At 42.9% G+C, this 17,986-nt stretch overlaps 1 protein-coding gene across 3 annotated transcripts in view; it reads right to left on the bottom strand.

Moving 5' to 3' along the window:
• Positions 1 to 17,986, bottom strand: part of IGF2BP3 (insulin like growth factor 2 mRNA binding protein 3) — a 119,209-nt gene that overhangs the window by 61,411 nt on the left and 39,812 nt on the right. The window contains exon 1 of one of the 3 annotated variants that reach the window (XM_054814619.1): positions 15,402 to 15,568. The exons of the other annotated variants lie outside the window; for them this stretch is intronic. Coding sequence (XP_054670594.1) covers positions 15,402 to 15,404 — 3 coding nt within the window. The 5' untranslated portion in view covers positions 15,405 to 15,568. Of the gene's footprint in view, positions 1 to 15,401; positions 15,569 to 17,986 lie in introns of those variants that run through there. 3 annotated transcript variants of the gene reach the window in all.

The following is a 17,986-nucleotide window of genomic DNA, read 5'->3' as shown; positions in this document are numbered from 1 at the left end:
CCTTATCCTAATATTGAGGCACCCGTGGTGTTTTTTCCCTCCACTCCTTCAAAGAGGACAATGTCAATACACAGTGAAAGCTGCATACAAATAACATTGACCTAAAGTTTGAATGCTTTTAATGACCTTCTGTATCCACTGAAGTCCAGTCAATCCAACCACCAGCATTCACGCCACAATAAGACTACAGCTGGAAGACCAGGTCTAGAACTTGTCCCATGACAGCACAGCTACCTGGTTTCAGAACCAAGGTTAGTCTGATGAATTAGATCCTCCACTGAAGTTGGTTTTGACTTTTGGCGTGTCACCCCCAAATTCTGAAACCAGACAACTGTATGAATCACGACCACCACCAGAACTATTAAAGATCCAAACAAGTCATTTTACCCAGCATAAGGTAAACGTCAGCTTACACCTCAGTAATTTCAAGCCAATGTTTGAATCTGTACCACTGGAGATTTTTTTAAGTATGGATGACTTTTAGACACTCACCACTACAGATAACCTTCCCATACCACCACAGATTTTACACTTACTGTTTAAGCCTTCTAAATTTCACTTGTCTACAACAGATATTAAAACATTTTGCGCACTTGAAGACTTTCATCTTCATACAAGACTTAATGAGCTCAGGTCTGTCTTGGAGGTCACGTTTTAGATGGGCTTTTACTTCGCTAGCTGGAGATGCCCTCGAATCAGTCCACATACTTCTTACAATGGCACACAAGAGGCTAACCCAGGGCTCCAGAGAGACACTTGGCTGAAGAGACTATCGTGACAGGACTATCTAAGAGGAGTATGTTCATCTCAAAGGAGGTGGCAGTGTGCAGCGAAGGGAATACCTACAGCCATTCCACTCAGCACTGGGAAAATATCACCTGCTAAAACTCTTGTCTCTACAGCTATAATTTGATATATCAGTAACTGGTTTAGAGTAAGCCTATATCCATCAAATCTTAGAATAAATTTCACTTTAAAATCATCCAAGATACTTCAGAAAGTGAATGTTTAGACTGTGCACTTCATCATTTTGTATTGCTTTAGAAACAGTACTAAGGTGTTTGCAGGCTCCTTAGTTTCATTCCCAGTTTGAGCCAACTATAAAGTGGAAGTTATGCAGCATTAAAAGACAGAAACTGGGATATAAAGCAAAACATGATTTGTTAGTATAAATCCGTGTGTGAGTGCATAGGCACAAAACATTATCATCCATCTATCACACAGTTCACATACTGGGGGAGCAGACATGTATATGAATGCAGACAGCTGTGTAAACACACTTGCAGCTAAAATAAAAAATACGTAAGAAAAAAACAATGTTACAAGAAGTTAGACGTTTTCCTCCCCTTTAGTTTTTCAGAATTTACTTTCTATTGCACTCTTAAATGGAGAATGAAAGCATTGTAGAAAAAACATCAAGTAGGTATATAGTGGTTTGAAGAAATGGGGAAACAAAGCTCTAGATCTGGTGAATGCTAAGGTTACATGGAGCTTATCACAGCTGTAAATAGTAAAGGATAGTGAAGGTTTGGATTAGGGGTTTGAAGGTGAGTAGGTGGTTGGGGTTTTTTTTTTGCATTTAAATTAAGTTTTTGTCATTGTCTTAAAATATGGCAATGGGAATTGGCCATAAAAAGCTTAGCACTCAAAGCACTGCAGAACAGCAAGTGACAACATGAGAACACCTTACCACTTGTGGCAATGCCACAGAAGACAACCCAAGTTTGTAACAGAGATGCACTGAGATATGCAGGCAGGGACTATAAAACTCCTTGTGCTTAACTGTAATCAGCTTTGAAAAATAAAGTGTTATTAGATTTGCTTAGAAAAGTTTGGGGAAAACTTGCAATCCCAGCTTTAAAGCTATAAAAAGCTTAAACTGCAATATATAAGCACACATCACCAGCCCATCACCCCCAAGAAGTGCTATGAGCATACCAGGCAGGAAACTATCTGGATGATTGTCCTTCATTTGTTACACCACGAGGAAAAAGTAGACATTGGTGACTGTAAACCATTCAATTAAACACTCATTTTCTAACCGTTAGAGAGAAGACAAATGGTTCAAGTTTTGGAGTTACCAACTGCAAGCTTAACTAGAACCATAATTACAAAATTCCAACTAGTAAATTATGTGTGGAGAGGATGAAATATGATGTTTTCTCATCTAAAATACAATCACCTCTTCACACTGGCCAATAATAATAAAAACTGAATAAATGATCCATTGTGTAGACTTCTAAACTACCCCATGCAAGTATAAGTTGTGCTGTAACAGTGGTTACAAACCACCAAACTATCAGATCAAAAGAATTGCATAGTTTTCCAATTTGGATGTCAAAAGTTAAATTCCTTAATCCAGAACAAGTCAGCAGAAGAGCTCAGCACCCCTGCCCTTCTCAGCAGAAACAACAAATATTCCAGATCCTTAAAAGTGGGTCCAATCTTACTTATTTATGACTTTAGAAAACTAAAGCCCCTAACAAGTATATTTGGATTCCATTTTTTTAAGTGTCAGCTGCTAGATAAAGAAAGCTGCTCTCTACTAGGCACTACCAAGAAGAATTGTATCTGTGCAAGCTTTAAATACGCAGGCAACTACGCGAACGCCACTTGTGCACAGCTCCGAGTCTAATAATGAACACGCAGTTGTAAATCTGGTATGAAACAGACCACGTGAGGATACGGCCATCTGTATAACGACTGCAATGCACATTACTGGTGTAGCGTGTAATGTTCTTCCCTCATTAAAAACACCAGCACAAAGCCATATATGTGAAGCACATGCCTGTTTACAACAATAACTTCCCCAGAAAAGCTAGAGAGACCGCAAAGCTGGCGACAAGACACAGCAGTTGAGCCTCGTGCAGCTGTGTGAAGTGTCATGAAAATGAGCTCATGCCCTGCAACGTTTGTCCGTGCCGAGGAGGCTGCGCTCGCAGCGCACGAGCACAAAAAACAGACCTCAAGGCTTCCCACGCAGGGTCTCCTGGACACGGTGGTCACGGAGGGCAGGCAGAGCTTCATTTTGCCCCCGCACCTCGGAGCAAAGCGGCCAGCGGGCACACAAGCAGCAAGAAGGGAGACGCTGCCTTGCAACCGGGAGGGAGGAGGGAGGAACGTCGGAGGCGGGAGCCAGACATGTGCCCGCAGCTCCACTGGCAGCAGCCCGCACTTCTGCGCCGCTGCTCCACACCGCATCTCTGGCCAAACCTGTGGTGACCAATCCCAAAAGCCATGGCAGAGGATGACCTTGGGGCAAGTATAGCTGGAGAGGGAAGCTGGCCACAACTCTCACCAAGCGAGCCCTGCCACCGTTCACAGAGCGGCTGTGCAGCCACCCCAGCAAGGGTGTCAACCTGTTGGCTCCCAGAGGAAGCCCATTAGCCCACAGATTATTTTTTTTTTTTAAAAAGCTGTATTTCTTCTCCTTTTAGATTGTTGCTTATAAGCTGTGAAATAGTGCTGCAAAATATATATTTTCATGCACCATGAGTCACATTCTTCTTCCTCTTTTCTTCATCCCAGCCATACACTGTTTCTGTATCTGATTCAAAAATGCCAAAACAGGGACACGTGTTTCTCTCTTACAACAGGGTTTTCAGAATTATTCATGATTTAGAAATGCACAGCTTAATTTGGGCTGCTTTATGGCCTGGTCTCTGTCTTTTAATGCTGTGTAACTTGTACTTTATATTGGCTCAAGCTGGGAAGGAAACTAAGCACAGCTTGCAAACTCCTCAGTTCTGCTTCTAAAGCAATAGAGAATGATGAAGTGCAGAGACTAAACATTCATTTTGTCAAGGACCTTGGATTATTTTAAAGTGAAATTCACTCCATAGTTTGATGGATATAGGTGTCCAGGAATCCTGTGCAACACTAATGGCTGGTATAAGGCAGGATACAGTGCAAGCACCGAGAGCTGTTTTGTTTGCAAGGGCAATCAGTTTGGAATAAGCCAGATTATATTTGCAGAGATAAAACTCTCTGCAAATGCTGTTTCCCAGCACTGAACCTGCAACAGCTCTTCACTCTCCCCAGTTAGCATTATCAGGTCTTTCCCCACAGCCTTGGTTGCTCACCATGTGCCACCACTTGAACAAACACACCAACTGCTTTGAAGGCATCTGCAGCACAGGAGTTAGAGTCCTCCAAAGCCCACAAAACATGACCTCCAAGAAACAACTGAAAGACTTGCGGTCATACCAGCTACAAAAGAGAAGCCTGAGGGAAGTCTCGAGTCTGCAGATGTATATGAACAAAGGAGTGAAGAGAGGGAGCACAAGGAATTTCTCCACCTCAGCGGTGGATCTGCTGAGCAGTAAACAGGCTACAACTGCACGGAGGGAACGGGAGGTTGAACAGCGGGGCGATGCGAGGAGGCCGTGAGATCCCCACCACTGCTCTCTCATCAGCAACAACGGCATCAACCTAGCAAAACAAAGCCCTCCCATAACCAGCGCTTGCTCTCTCCTTCCCCTGCTTTCACAGCCTGGCCCTAGCCCACGGATGCTGATGCTCAGCCTGCCCCCCTCCCCACACACCACATTTCCGCTGCCCTCAAGGTTTCACGGCTGCTGGACCGCCGTGTTTCCTCTGCCCCCTGGGCTGGGGGGCGAACACACAGTCCTCGCTCGGCTCCTTGCACGACAGCCACCCCCAAAGGCAGCAGGCTGCTGTCCCCTGCCCACGTGTGTGCCATCCAGACACTACTGCCACACCATGGGTCACAGGCATCCTGGGGATGATTTTTGGCAGGAGAGACGGACACCATCCATTCCTTCTGGGCAGCAGCAACAACTCTTAAAAGCCACACAGACTTTTGTATGCTCTTACCGTAAAGGTAAAGCAGGGGGCAAAGGAAGCAAGGAAGGAAGGAAGCTACATAAAGCTTACAGTTAGTTAAAATAAATCTCTCTTCCCCTCCCCTTCCCCCCAGGCCTCATACACCCAGCTCCAAACATCCCCCTTCCCACCCTGAGCACAGCGCACCTCTGGTTCAGGCTCTAACGCAGGCTTTGTACTTAGATCAGTCCCGGGCTTTGAGGGATCGCTTCCTGCACAAGCAGGGGAAACACCGTTTGGTAACACAGCAAGCCTCATGGGTTCGAAGCACAAGTTTTGAGGAATGCGTCTGAGGGAGGTACGGCAACTTTCACATGACACGTACGGTGTCACACCAGTAAAAACCAGTGTGAAATAGTTTCGTTGGCTTAACTAGCTCAGCTCTTAAAGGAAAGGTGTGACAAAAGTAGTCATATAAGTAGACAAGTTTTGGCCAATATAACCGATTACTTCAAATACAGTTGAGACCTTGTTAGAAGAATAGTTTCAGAAACACCAACAATAATCAGAGTGAAAGACAACGGCGTGACTTCATGAGCAGAATAACAGTCCTTAAAAGTGCTCAGAAAAGCACCATCATAAAGAAAGAGCACAGATGCCTTAGGCTGAAACCCACCTCTGCTCTCTCCCAGTGAGATTATGAAAAGTTGCTGAGAACACTGTGAACAGATATGCCACCTAACTTAGTCCATGTATTGAAGAAATAAATTTGGGAGCTCTACATATTAGAGCCAAATACAAAAACCCAAACTATCTCTGAGTACTTTACAGTATCTACACACTTTCAAGGGAGAAGAAAAAAAAAGGGGTGGGGGGGCATTCAAATAATTGCTTAAATAGGGGAGCGTCTTTTTACACAACAAGGAAGCCTGCGAGTTTGTAGCGATGTCAAACCGCCCTATTTTTAGCATGGTGTGTCAAGGGCACATGCCTAGAAAGCACTTTCACTGCTTCAGCAGTTTACAGGAAAAACAAGGTAGACAAGCACATGCTTATTTACAGATAGATGAGCCTGAATCTCGTGAGTGAATAATCACATGGGACTGTTTCGGTTTTACCAGGTGACTCACCGGGGCAGCATCAGTGCTCCTGACGCAGCCCTGGAGCTCAATGCTACCCCGATGGTATCGGAAGGAAACAGCTGCATAGCACTCAGAAAATCCTGAAGCAGCATAAGAGGGCTGGGGCAGTACAAACTGAAAGCAAACGGACTAAATAGTTACTTTCACCTGAAAGAAAATAATTTCAGGCAAGAATGATAAAGGGTCTGCAAAAATAAAAAAAATAGTGTACCATTATAGAAAGCTTTGCATTCCCCACTCGTTTTCTATTTTAGGTTCCATATATGACTGTTTTTCAAACTTTTCAGTTTGAAACCTCTAGCATCAGCTGTTCAAAAAACCCAGAAAAAATATTTCGTCTGTGGTTGAAGGTCTGTACAGAGTCATCTAATGGAAACAAGCAGCCTTATCATCTTGGCCACCATTTCCAATATTATTCAATACTTCCAAAACTAGACCACAGTGCATAATACTGTAGAGGCATGTGTTATCTGGTAGCTCTCATTTGTTAATATAAATAGTTATCAAACAACAACGGCGTTACCAGTGCACATAACACTTAACTTTCTACTTTCAAGTAATATCTATACACCCGCAACCATCTCTAATCACTCTCCCAGGCAAGTTTGCTGCCTTTTTCATTAGCAAGTGTCCTTTATTTGAAATATCATTTGAATAGTTTCAAGCAAATTCTTCACTGTGCGGCACCGGCAGACTCACCAAGTATCCTTACGCTTAGTCAATAAGCTATGCAGTGAGGAAGACAAGGACTAACTAAAAGGTGAACAAGGCTACTATGAAAGTATAGAAAACTGAATATAAAATTTTCTTCTTCCATTGTAGTGGCACCAGGGTGCCAGAAGAGCTGTGCTTAGGCCATCTACAAGCAGTTAAACAAATGCTTTGGCCAGAGGCAAGGTCAGATAGCCGAACACTCACTGGTTCCCCAGGGCTCCATTTTAGAGCCAGTTCTTTTTAATGTTTTCATAAACAACTTGGTTGTAGGACTAGAAGATGTTTTGAGCAAGTTTGCAGATGACACCAAATTGGGAAGAGCTGTTGATTCCATCAAGGGTGGAGAGGCCTTGCAGAGAAATCTGGACAAATTGGAGAACTGGGCAATCACCAACCACATGAGGTTTAACAAGGGCAAGTGCCGGATTCTGCACCTGGGAAGGGGCAACCCTGGCTATACATACAGACTGGGCAATGAGACACTGCAGACGAGTCATGCTGAAAGGGACTTGAGGGTCTTGCTCGACAGCAAGTTGAACAGGAGTCAACAGTGTGCCCAGGCTGCTAGGAAAGCCAGCCATATCCTGGGGTGCATCAAGCACGGCATTGCTAGCTGGTCTAGGGAAGTGACTGTCCCACTCTACACTGCGCTGGTGTGGCCTCACCTTGAGTACTGCGTGCGGTTTTGGGCGCCGCAGTACAAAAAGGACATAGACTATTGGAGAGTGTCCAAAGGAGGGCAACAAAGATGGTGAAGGGTCTAGAGGGGAAGACGTATGAGGGGAGGCTGAAGTCCCTTGGTTTGTTCAGCCTAGAGAAGAGGAGACCGAGGGGAGACCTCATCGCGGCCTGCAACTTCCTCATGAGGGGGAGCGAGGGGGCAGGCGCGGATCTCCTCCCTCTGGTGACCAGTGGTAGAACCCGATGGAACGGAATGAAGCTGCGACGGGGGAGGTTTAGGTTGGATATTAGGAAAAGGTTCTTCACTGAGAGGGTGGTCAGGCACTGGAACAGGCTCCCCAGGGAAGTGGTCACAGCGCCGAGCTTGACTGAGTTCAAGAAGTGTCTGGACAACGCTCTCAGTCATATGCTCTGATTCGGCTGGTCCTGCGTGGAGCCAGGAGTTGGACTCGATGATTCTTATGGGTCCCTTCCAGCTCAGGATATTCTATGATTTTATGGTTGAATCAAAAAGCTAGCAAAAGGATATGCCATATATAAATGAACAGAACAACTATGAAGCACTAAGCCGCCTGAAACATGGCAATAAACACAACAATAAATACAAAATAAGATGTTAATAGGATAAAGGTATAAGCTAGAAAAGCAGCATTCTACCTAAGGTTACTAAAGGTTTTCTGTACCCAAAAGTTAGTTTGTTAAAGTTACATCAGTGCCTATTCCACCAAGAAACCTTACAATTTAGTAAGTATATGGTTTGCAGCATCCTCAACATGTTTTCAGGGAGCAGAAATTCCAGAGCAAGTAATAATTAATAGCCCATAGTATACTCTCCTCATTCTGAACACAGAGATCAAGTTAGCAGCTATCAAGATTAGCTGCCACATGTTCTCCAGAGCCCTAATGGAAGAAGTTGTTCAGCTGTTATGAGGACTGAAGGCAGAAGAGAGAATTTTGAAATTAAAAAAAAAAAATCTAAATAATCAGTTTACTTGAATTTTCTACTTGTGTAGAAACTCTTCACAACTACACGGACTTCATCATCTGTTTTCACTAGTTTGAGTTATTACCTTAAGTTTTGTGATAGGAAACTTTACACAGGACTTTCAAGAATATAGGGTTTTTTTCCTTTTTAAACTCTAGTAGATAATGAGTCATTTAAGTGCTGTGTGCTGATCCGCACAGTCCCCACGCTATAGATACTTCAACAGCAGGTACCTGTGACAACTACATCCAGTGCTATACATACAAAGATCAGGAAAGAAGACAATGTCAACCAGCAAACAGGTTGGAAGGCAGGAGCGGACAGCACAAGATGTAGACAGACTTGGCTCTAAAGGGTTACCAGAACAACTGTGTTGCTTTAACAGCTTTGTAAGGCCTTGTCTGCTGTGACTTACCTGCATAGTGTGCTGCTCTTAGGACAGTAAATAGGGAGAGCACAGGAACCAGCATGTACAATTACTGTTGCTAGCAAGGAAGCAAAACTGGGGGTGGGGGAGATATTTACATCTCCTTTTTGGCTGCATTAGTAAATAAGCTGCTAAGCAACATAAATTCCATTAATTTTCCATAGGAACAGATGTTTGCCTAACAACATCTCAGTTTCAACACCTGCCTGCAGAGAACGTGTTACAGAGAACATGCTACTGGAAGAATAAAACAAAAAACAGTTACAAGTTACAAGATTTTTCGGTGCCTGTTTACACAAAGTGGGACGTAGGCCTAATCCCCATACTACAGCTTCCCTCCAGAGACACCCAAATGTAGCCGTACTCCTGTGCCGTTACTCAGGTAATCTGTACAAATCGTAGGTTACTGTTTAACCAACTCGCCCAGCATGGCTGCTTTGTGAACACCCACGTGGCTGCAGTTTGGAGAGTCCAACTCTTAAGCTTTCAGATATATTGCTGCTGAAAAAAACCCACCCAGCTAAAACTTGCAACCCAGGGGTGAGGGGCACAGGTAATCCACCCTCTGCGCCCAAGCAGCTACTAATTGCGTTGCTGCACGTTAACCTAAAAACCTTGATCTCGAGTACTGCATGTGGTTACCTTTGCCCTTCTCCTCCCACCCCTCCCGATCATGCAAAGCACAAATTGTCTCACCCTGGGGCCACCTTTAACCCTCGCTTCCAACCTCGCAGCTCCCCCCTGCCAGCAGCAAAGCCTGCCAGCGCCGCTGGCCCTCCGGCTCTGCCCCTGGGGACCCCCTCGAGAGGGGGTTTTGCACATGGGAGCAAAGCTGGTCAGTGCTGCGCTCCACTGGGATGGGGACCAGGGAGAACAGGTGAGATTCATGGAAGAGAAGCAACAGCAGCAAAGGGGAAAGGCAGCGGGAAAGTACAAAAACTAAGGGGAAATAGGTATACAGTTGCATAAAGTTGAAAGAATCATGGTCATGCTCACAGTTGTTATTTTTCCATTTTGTCTCAAACTATTAAGTAATTCAAAAAGCAAATTCTTAATTCTGAATTAATTTGCCTAGAAAAAGAAAACTAGTATTGATTTAAAAGGACCACTTTTAAGGACCACAAAATGCACCAACTTTTTAGTGGCATCTGTTAAAACTGTGTCAAACAGATCAAGTGTTCAACAAGTCAATAGTTTGCTTATAAATCATGGCTCAGTGTTTTTAATCTAACATCAGTAAAATATTACACAGTGTTATACAAGGCAAGTGTTTCATTTTAAAACTTTGGTTAATACCCTAAATCTTCATTGGAAGTATTCTGAAAATGTGGTTGATTTTTTTCAGATGAGCAGAGGGTCTGACAGAAGTTTCACCCAAAACCATTTACATTTTTTAGATAGTGGAAAAGCACTATGGATTTCAAGACCTGATTATACACACATGAAGAAGCAAGGCTGAGAAAAGCAGACTGGTTTAGAACCTCCCACGAGTCACTGAATTTGGAGTTCCCGTTACTTTAAGCCCAGCCTAAACGCCTATCTTTAGAATTAAGTTATGCTAATTGGAAGATGTGAAGGCAACAGTATTCTTAAGAGACACATTGCTTGAGTGCAGAACCTAGCCGCCATTAATTGTTTTTCCTGCGACTCCATGCATAGACAAGCCTTCAGAGAAGAATGGACAGGTAGTGACACTTCTCTGAAATTTAAATACATTAGGTTTTTATCAGTATAACTTAGTTCTTATATTGATGCAAATTTTAGAAGATATGCATACTGCTTTTAAGTCAAATACTCTCAGTAAAGTGCCAAATAAAACAGAGTGATTTATATAACTAATCATAAAAAGAAGTCTCACTGAAGAACTGGTATTACAGCAAAGAAGAGATGCAAAGCTTTAACTCGTCTCAAGCTTAATGATAGCTGAACTTTTTCTTAAGATTACTACCAACGTTCAAAGGAGAAGAATCTTCCTGCGTGTAGTGGAATTGTTCGGCCAAGGATCACTGAAACATAAAGGGAAGGAAAACTATATGTGTTAAGTCAGGCAAGCCAACAACCTCACTCACTGAAATGACATACAAGAAGTTAGAATTATACTAGCTTTTAATCATTGCTTCAATACAGTAACAGGATATGATCCAGTACTGCAACAAATAACAAAAGATACCATAATTTTAAGATCAGCTTCATTCTAGCCCTTCCTTTAAACTGTACATTTGCCTATGCTTTACTTTCCTGACATCAACATTTCCAAGTTTGCTGCTACTGCATTAAAGGCAAAGAGAAAACCGGTGAGGTAGGCAATCATGATTATGCCGTAGAGAACGGTTAGAAGGATTCCACTGAAAGTAACTCCCAAAATAACTTTCAGAAAAAAACCCACACAAAAATAGCTTTCATACACACAACCAAGTTTCATTTTTACTATACTGCTTTTAAACCATTAATGAGTCATCTCTTAAATCACTAGCTATATTTATAAGGAATTATTCACACAGTAAACTAAACTTCATAAAATGAAACTCTATACATTTCCGATACAAACTATTTTTCTCCCTTAATCTAATTGGAGTTACACAGGAATCCACTGATTTAATTTTGGTTTTTGTTGTTTGGTGGATTTTTTGGGTTTTTGTTTGTTTGTTTGAAGATTTGCTCACTAATGACAATTTTAAAGTACATTTACCATAGAGGTTTCTTTTCACCTCACAGCAAAAAATTAATGTCTCCTGCTTACTTAGCCTACACAAAATTTTCCTCTTTACCAGAAGGGCTTTCCACCAAAATAAATGAGACCAAGAGAGATTGTGGTGTAGCAGAAGAACATAAGAACCAATTAGTGGTAAAGTTTTTGTAGGTTGTGTCATTTCATATTCTTTCCGTGCCTTCATGGGGTAGCAAAGACTTCATTAGAACAAACTCCAAGCAAAGACCAACTGCTGCAATCACTGCCCGCTTTGATTAGTCTTAATCCTAGTGGAAGCACAGCAATTTTCACTGATTGCTTGTTTGAGGGACACACGATTTGCGCAATGTTTATTTTGGGCCGTCACGGAGGGAGGGAGCCAGGGGTGCAGCCAAATGGGCAGCCTCCCAATCCAGATCACACAAAATACAGCACTCGCACTCTAGGAACATCTCAGCCTCAGCCGAACCCAGAGAGCCTGCCCACGTCAAGGAGGGTTGCACACCTCAAGACCCACCCAGAGGACTCCTGCAAGAGTTGGAACTAGATGATCTTTAAGGTCTCTTCCAACCCAAACCATTCTATGATTCTATGAAGATGGAAACCACATCTGTACGCCCTGGCAAGCCCCGCCAACTGCAGCACAGCCCAGAGACTGCAGGGGAGGATGACGTGGGCGACCTTTGTAATGAACTATCACAGGTTACAACACGAGGAGCACAGATATCCCTCAAGTGTTGTAGAAGGAGCTATGAAGAGCTGAAAAATGTGGACTTTTTGTGAGCAACAGGGGACACTGCCAAGACTCTCTAAGTGCACAACACACCTCAGGAATATTAAAAAAATCATTCCTCACCTAAATCAAACTAGAAAGCCACAACAAGAAGTACCTTAACTTATGGGGAGTCTTGCACATACGCAACCCCAGATTCCACTAAAATCACTGAAATATCTCATCACCCTTTTGAAGGACACCCATTAACGAGCAAATGCCCTGCTCATTCAAATGACTTTTTGATGATTCCCAGAACAGACTTAATGTGGATCACACCACTTCGGTGCAGGCTGTATGCACCATAATATCTGCAGCCTACAGAGCATTATCTCTGTGGGTCTATTCTATTTTGGTGATAGCGCATGTACTCACAGTACTCAGTGGCCATTTTGATGAAGTAACCACTAGGAGTAAGAAACAAATTATTATATTCACATTCGCTCCAAAGTTATTGTATATATCCTACGTCCCAAGAAAATAGAAAGAAGAAAGCTGTGGTTTAGTTTCCCACAGATGCTCTCCAATTTTTTGTCTTGCTGCTCCTAGGAATAAAGCTCTTCTCACTGATAAGCAGCCCACCCCATCACAGCTTAACAGATACACAATGGAGGAGACAACAGCTACAATAGCACGGGGCAGCAGAAAGGAGCAAAGACCACACTAATGACTCCCTTATAGCTGCGGCCAGAGTCAAGTGGCAGGATTTCCTTAGACAGCATTGCTACATCTGGATTCCTCTCAGAAGGAAATGAAAAGCAACGCTTCCGCAAGATATATTGTAATACATGCCAAAGCCACAAAAGCATGCAAGAGGCAGCTATGAGATTAATTAAACTGTTAGCAGAAATAAAAGAGAAGATAAGTTAATAAACATGACCGTGATAGTTATTTCTGCTAGCTGATGGACAGTTAAGCAACGACACATGCAGTGGGGCGAGAAAAGCAGTTTTGTGAACACAACATGGTAATGCAGACCTTGAAAAGCCTAAATAAGGAAAGTGTTGCTCATGCTTTTTCTGAACAGACAGGTAATGTGCAGAACTGCAAGAAATCCCACTAGAATTTGATTCCAAAAGCCATTTGCAGAACAATATAGCCCACAATCAGTTCTGTAGGAAGCATTTATAGTGCTGATAATTCCACCCCTTCAAATTCAACTAATGTTCCTTTAAAACCATAAGACAGTATGACTTGATAGCAATGGATAGGGATTTTGGAGCTGCAAGCTTACTTACGGTCACTTCCCTCCTCTATAATCAATTTTGTAGATTTTTGCATTCTTAATGCACCACAAACAGTTGATGGATGCTGAGTATTATATAAGTTATAGCTTTATTAACAAGACATCCACAACATATCAAGTCTTAATAATTTAGGATCTTGTATGCAGCTGATATACATGCTAACAATTATCAAAGGTACAAAGACTCCTCTTGTGGGTTAGCAGAGAATATAAAGGCTTTTATATTAAGAATACCACCTTTGACCAGCACAATATAAAACTTCCTTGCAGTTCTGGTTATACAGATTTTTTAATTTATTTTTTTTTTCATTTAGAAACTTAATTCCCATTTGCCTTAAAATGAAATAGAAGTAAGAATTTTAGACTGAATTCATAGAAAGCATCCACAAAGTTGCTAGTGAAAAAGTAGCCTATTAAGTTTAAAGTAATGTTTGCAACATTGTCCATAAGTTTCTTATGCCTACAAACAACTACAGTGTCTCTGTAACTTTAAGTCATGTTCTTAGTAGAACAAGACAAAGGGATCTGAAAAAATTACTTATTTTTGTAGAATAAAGACTCACAATTATATAGTTCCAGCTACTATTTCCCCATACTCCCAAAAAAAGAGTAGGTTAAAGATTCCCCACCACCGCCACCCATGCTATGCGCACCTTCAAGCACTGCTGGTACGGTAGCAGTCTCCAGCTACGGTAGCTCTCCTCCAGCTTTCTGCTATCAGAGGATTTGGAAAGCACTACACCTTTGGCATCAGGATATTACAAAAACTAGAAAATCCAAGCACAGATCCAAAGCTCTTCAGTTCAAGCTTACAAAACATCTTCCCCATACCAACGTGACAGGACACTGGTCCCCAGCAAACAGGAGGAGGACAGGAGATGCCCTCTGCCCCCACCCCTGCCCTGGTCTTTGACGGAAGCAAGAGCCCCAGAAAAGCTGCGTGTCCTACAAATCCTGGGAGGCTCTCTAGCATCCAGGGAATACAGCGTAAGGATGTTACCATGTAGCTGCTGTGATTAGAGAATTGGGGGGGGGGGGGGGGGGGGGGGGGGGGAGAGGAGGGGAGAGGAAGCAACTTCCTCCAACAGTGAGCTGAAATGAAAGCAAAGCAGGAATTACAGAGCACTCACTGCCAAAAAGGACAGAACCTTGGCTCACAGGCTAGGAGTTTTATTTTGGGGCACAAAGCCTTCAAGTATGAAGCCTCGCCCAATACTTTGAGTCAGTTTGAAAGCCTAGAAGCCATAGTCCAGATTGACTGCTGAAAAAAACAAAGTCAAGCGTGCAACAGGACTGTGTGCATCACCTACACTTGCTTTTCTACCACCATCAACACCAGAAAGGTTAGAAAACAGGTAAGCTAATGGAAGCTTTTTATTTGGCTCACTTTTTGCTCAGCTCAGAGAAAGAAACTGAACTGGTGAAGAGCAAATACTTGGCAAGAAGGAAGGCAGGGGCTTCAAATGGGAGAATAATTCATGGACAAGCACAATTATTTTGTTTCAGATAATGCTATGAAAATGCTTATTAGCAGGTTTAAAGACAAGCAGAAAAGGGGTTTTTGTAGGACTTTGTTATGGGGGTGGCTTTGTTTAAGTTTTCTTCCTTGCAGACAAAACTTGTGATTCATTTAACGGTAAAATTTTCTTTTGCTCATTTATAGAAATACCCCTGAACTGTTCATCTGGTATCAGACTAACATTCTGGGAAGATCTATTTAAAAACATTTTTTTTAAAGTTTAAGTAACTGGTGCATGAGATGGCAGAACTCAACTCAAACTTTAATTTTCAATCTTTTTATAATCTACATTTTTCTTTTGCCAAGTTTAAGATGTCAAAAAGAAAAGCGCAACTAATATACAATATCTATAATTAACTTGTTAGTCACAATTTGAATGTGATGGCATCACTGTCCTGAAACCTATTATTAAAATGATCCCTCACTTGATTATAAACTTACCATTGCCTGAATGAGAGAAGACTCACGAGGAAGCTGGTACCTTTATTTGCTTCAATTAGATCATAAGAGAGAGGAATACTTCAAGAAGTATTTCTTTTTCAATGCTTCCAAAAACTTCAAACTCTTCACTTTTACAGCTGAAGCATGTTTGCCATGACCCAGAGGGGCAACTGTGAACCAAGCCAATGTTCTGCAGAAGTCAGCAGGATTTTTTAAGGGGTTTCCCCACACACACGTGCAGCGCTCTGGCAGAAAAGTCAGCAGTGCCCACTCTTACATTTTACGTACTAGCTGTGTCATTACTCATTGAAAGTTTCCCATTCAGATTAAAGGCAACTTTTTCTATTACTTGCAAAATGGAAATTTCCTCTGTCCCAAACCCAATCAACTGAATTCTGTTAGGTGTAAGAAGGGTAAGGGGCCATGTTTTCTACCACATACGCACTAGGAAGTAGTCAACGTGCTGCTGGAACAGCTGTTGATCACTTCTGGCTGCATTTACTTCCACTAAAACGAGAAATCTGAAAAGCAAGAGTCAAATGCCACTGCAGCTCAAAGATTTGTCACTCCACTAGTTACAGTGCAGTCTACAATCTGCTGATTCCCCAAAAGCAGTGTTTTTCTGTACTGATACAATAAAAAACAGCATATAACTTCATTTCTACTCCACCATTTCACACAAACGGTACCACCTTCTCTGAAAGGAGCAAAATCTGTTGAAAGTCCGAAGCTCCGTGGTCTTTTCATTTATATATTTGATCCGGTGGTGTTCACCACTGGTGTCAAGTGTTTTTAAGGCCTTTTAAAAAAATACTTGGAGAGATGCACAAGCTGCAGAAGTGTATGCCTGTGACCACACTAACAGGGTAAAGCCCATGGCGACCCTTCTTGGTGCAGGGCACTGCGAGGGACGGCTTTTAGGAGCAGCAGCAGCACCAATCTCCAACAGGAGAGCATCCCAGGCACTCCTGTGCTCTGCCATCAGAAACCTGTTGCCCCTCAGCCCAGGACAACACCTCCTGCCCTGCAGAAGCCTGGGGTCAGCTCCAAGCAGCTTTGCATCAGCAGCCTGGCATCGCCAGCTGCAGATTTTCAGGTTCGCCACCACCTCAGCACAGGAAAGCACATATGGCCAGACGGACCTGATGAGCTCCTTCCCTAACCTCAAGGCCAGAAGATCTCTGTATTGGTGAAGCTCCCATCAACTACCAAAACAGCTGGTCTCGCTACAACAAAAATACAGAAAAGACAGCATTGTACCTTCTTTGTCAAGCAGAAGACAGACATTTGACAAGTTACATGTAGTAGGGCGGTGCTTTTAATCCCACAAAGCTCAGAAGCTAATACCATGCAGAAGGATTGGGAGCAATGCAGAGAAGTCAGTACAGTCCAAGGATACTGGAGGCCACGGCTCTGACATCCCTTACACATTACGGTCTCAATGACGCGTTGCTTGGCTCACCTCCGTGAAGCTGCATTAATGCACTGTCTGAATGGTGGAGAAATTAGTAGCAGCTTCACAGTAGAAACATGAACAATCAAACTGAAGGGTGGTCACTAAACACATTGGTTCTGGCAAATTAATGGGAACTGTTGATGTACAGGTATACATGATATCAGAAAATCAAGTATTCCTACTGTAAGTTGTTCCTGTCCTTGCTTTTGCAACAGACAGCAACTTCCCAAAAGGATGGAGGATTGCCTGCTGACTTTAAAGAGCAAGGCAAAAGAGGCAGTTGCAAGCACATCAATGCCTTGCACGACCCGGGGAAACTGCAAGACCACAGTTTGACATGCCGAAACAAAGCATTCCATAGCTTGTATCTGGTTTGTAACTAAAACCACACTTCCATGTTGAAGCAGGTTAACATATTTCATTAGTCAGGTAAGGACACCACTTTGAAAGCTCTCCTATCTGTTTCATGAAGACAGAAGTTACTTTCATAACATACAGCCACACAAAATCACCAGCACGTGCATTTCTGCAGAGTCCAAAGGCATCACTGGACATTGGCTTACACCAGAAGTTGTCGTGTAGCAAAGCAGCAGAAGTCATATACACTTGTCTTTAACACGTAGCAGCAACACCAGGTTGGTTTTTTTTCCTCTCAACTCCTGAGCTGGCAAAAGTTCAGGTTGTCTTCTGATACATTTTGTAGTCCTTCCACCCTCCTCCTAGATCCCACAATGAATTTCACAGCCAGTGAGCTGTGGACTTCAGAGATCTGGGGGCTGGTTGTAATGGGTATACACAGCACAGCCAAGAAATGCTCATAACTGCTATACAGCCATCTGCATACATTCCTAAAGGATGAATGCATTAGAAACATTCATAAAGAATTCCTAAGGGTGTTCGTAGTCCATCACAACTCACTGGAGATCGCACAGTCGGAAGAGTCCCAATCACTAATCTAGCATGAATTCCCTCTCCATGCTCCCACTGACACGAAGTCGCTTCAAGCCTTCAGTATCCCCCCACTGTAGTGTTTCTTCTACCACATGTTTAAAAGACAGGATGTCACCAGGAACAGATGCCTCCCGGGTAGGAAACCCAAACCTACTGATGGATGACTACGCACACTAAT

The sequence above is a fragment of the Grus americana genome, chromosome 2 (genome assembly GCF_028858705.1).
Source record: "Grus americana isolate bGruAme1 chromosome 2, bGruAme1.mat, whole genome shotgun sequence".
In the NCBI taxonomy this organism is placed as follows: domain Eukaryota; kingdom Metazoa; phylum Chordata; class Aves; order Gruiformes; family Gruidae; genus Grus; species Grus americana.
This window is presented reverse-complemented; position numbering and strand designations above follow the sequence as displayed.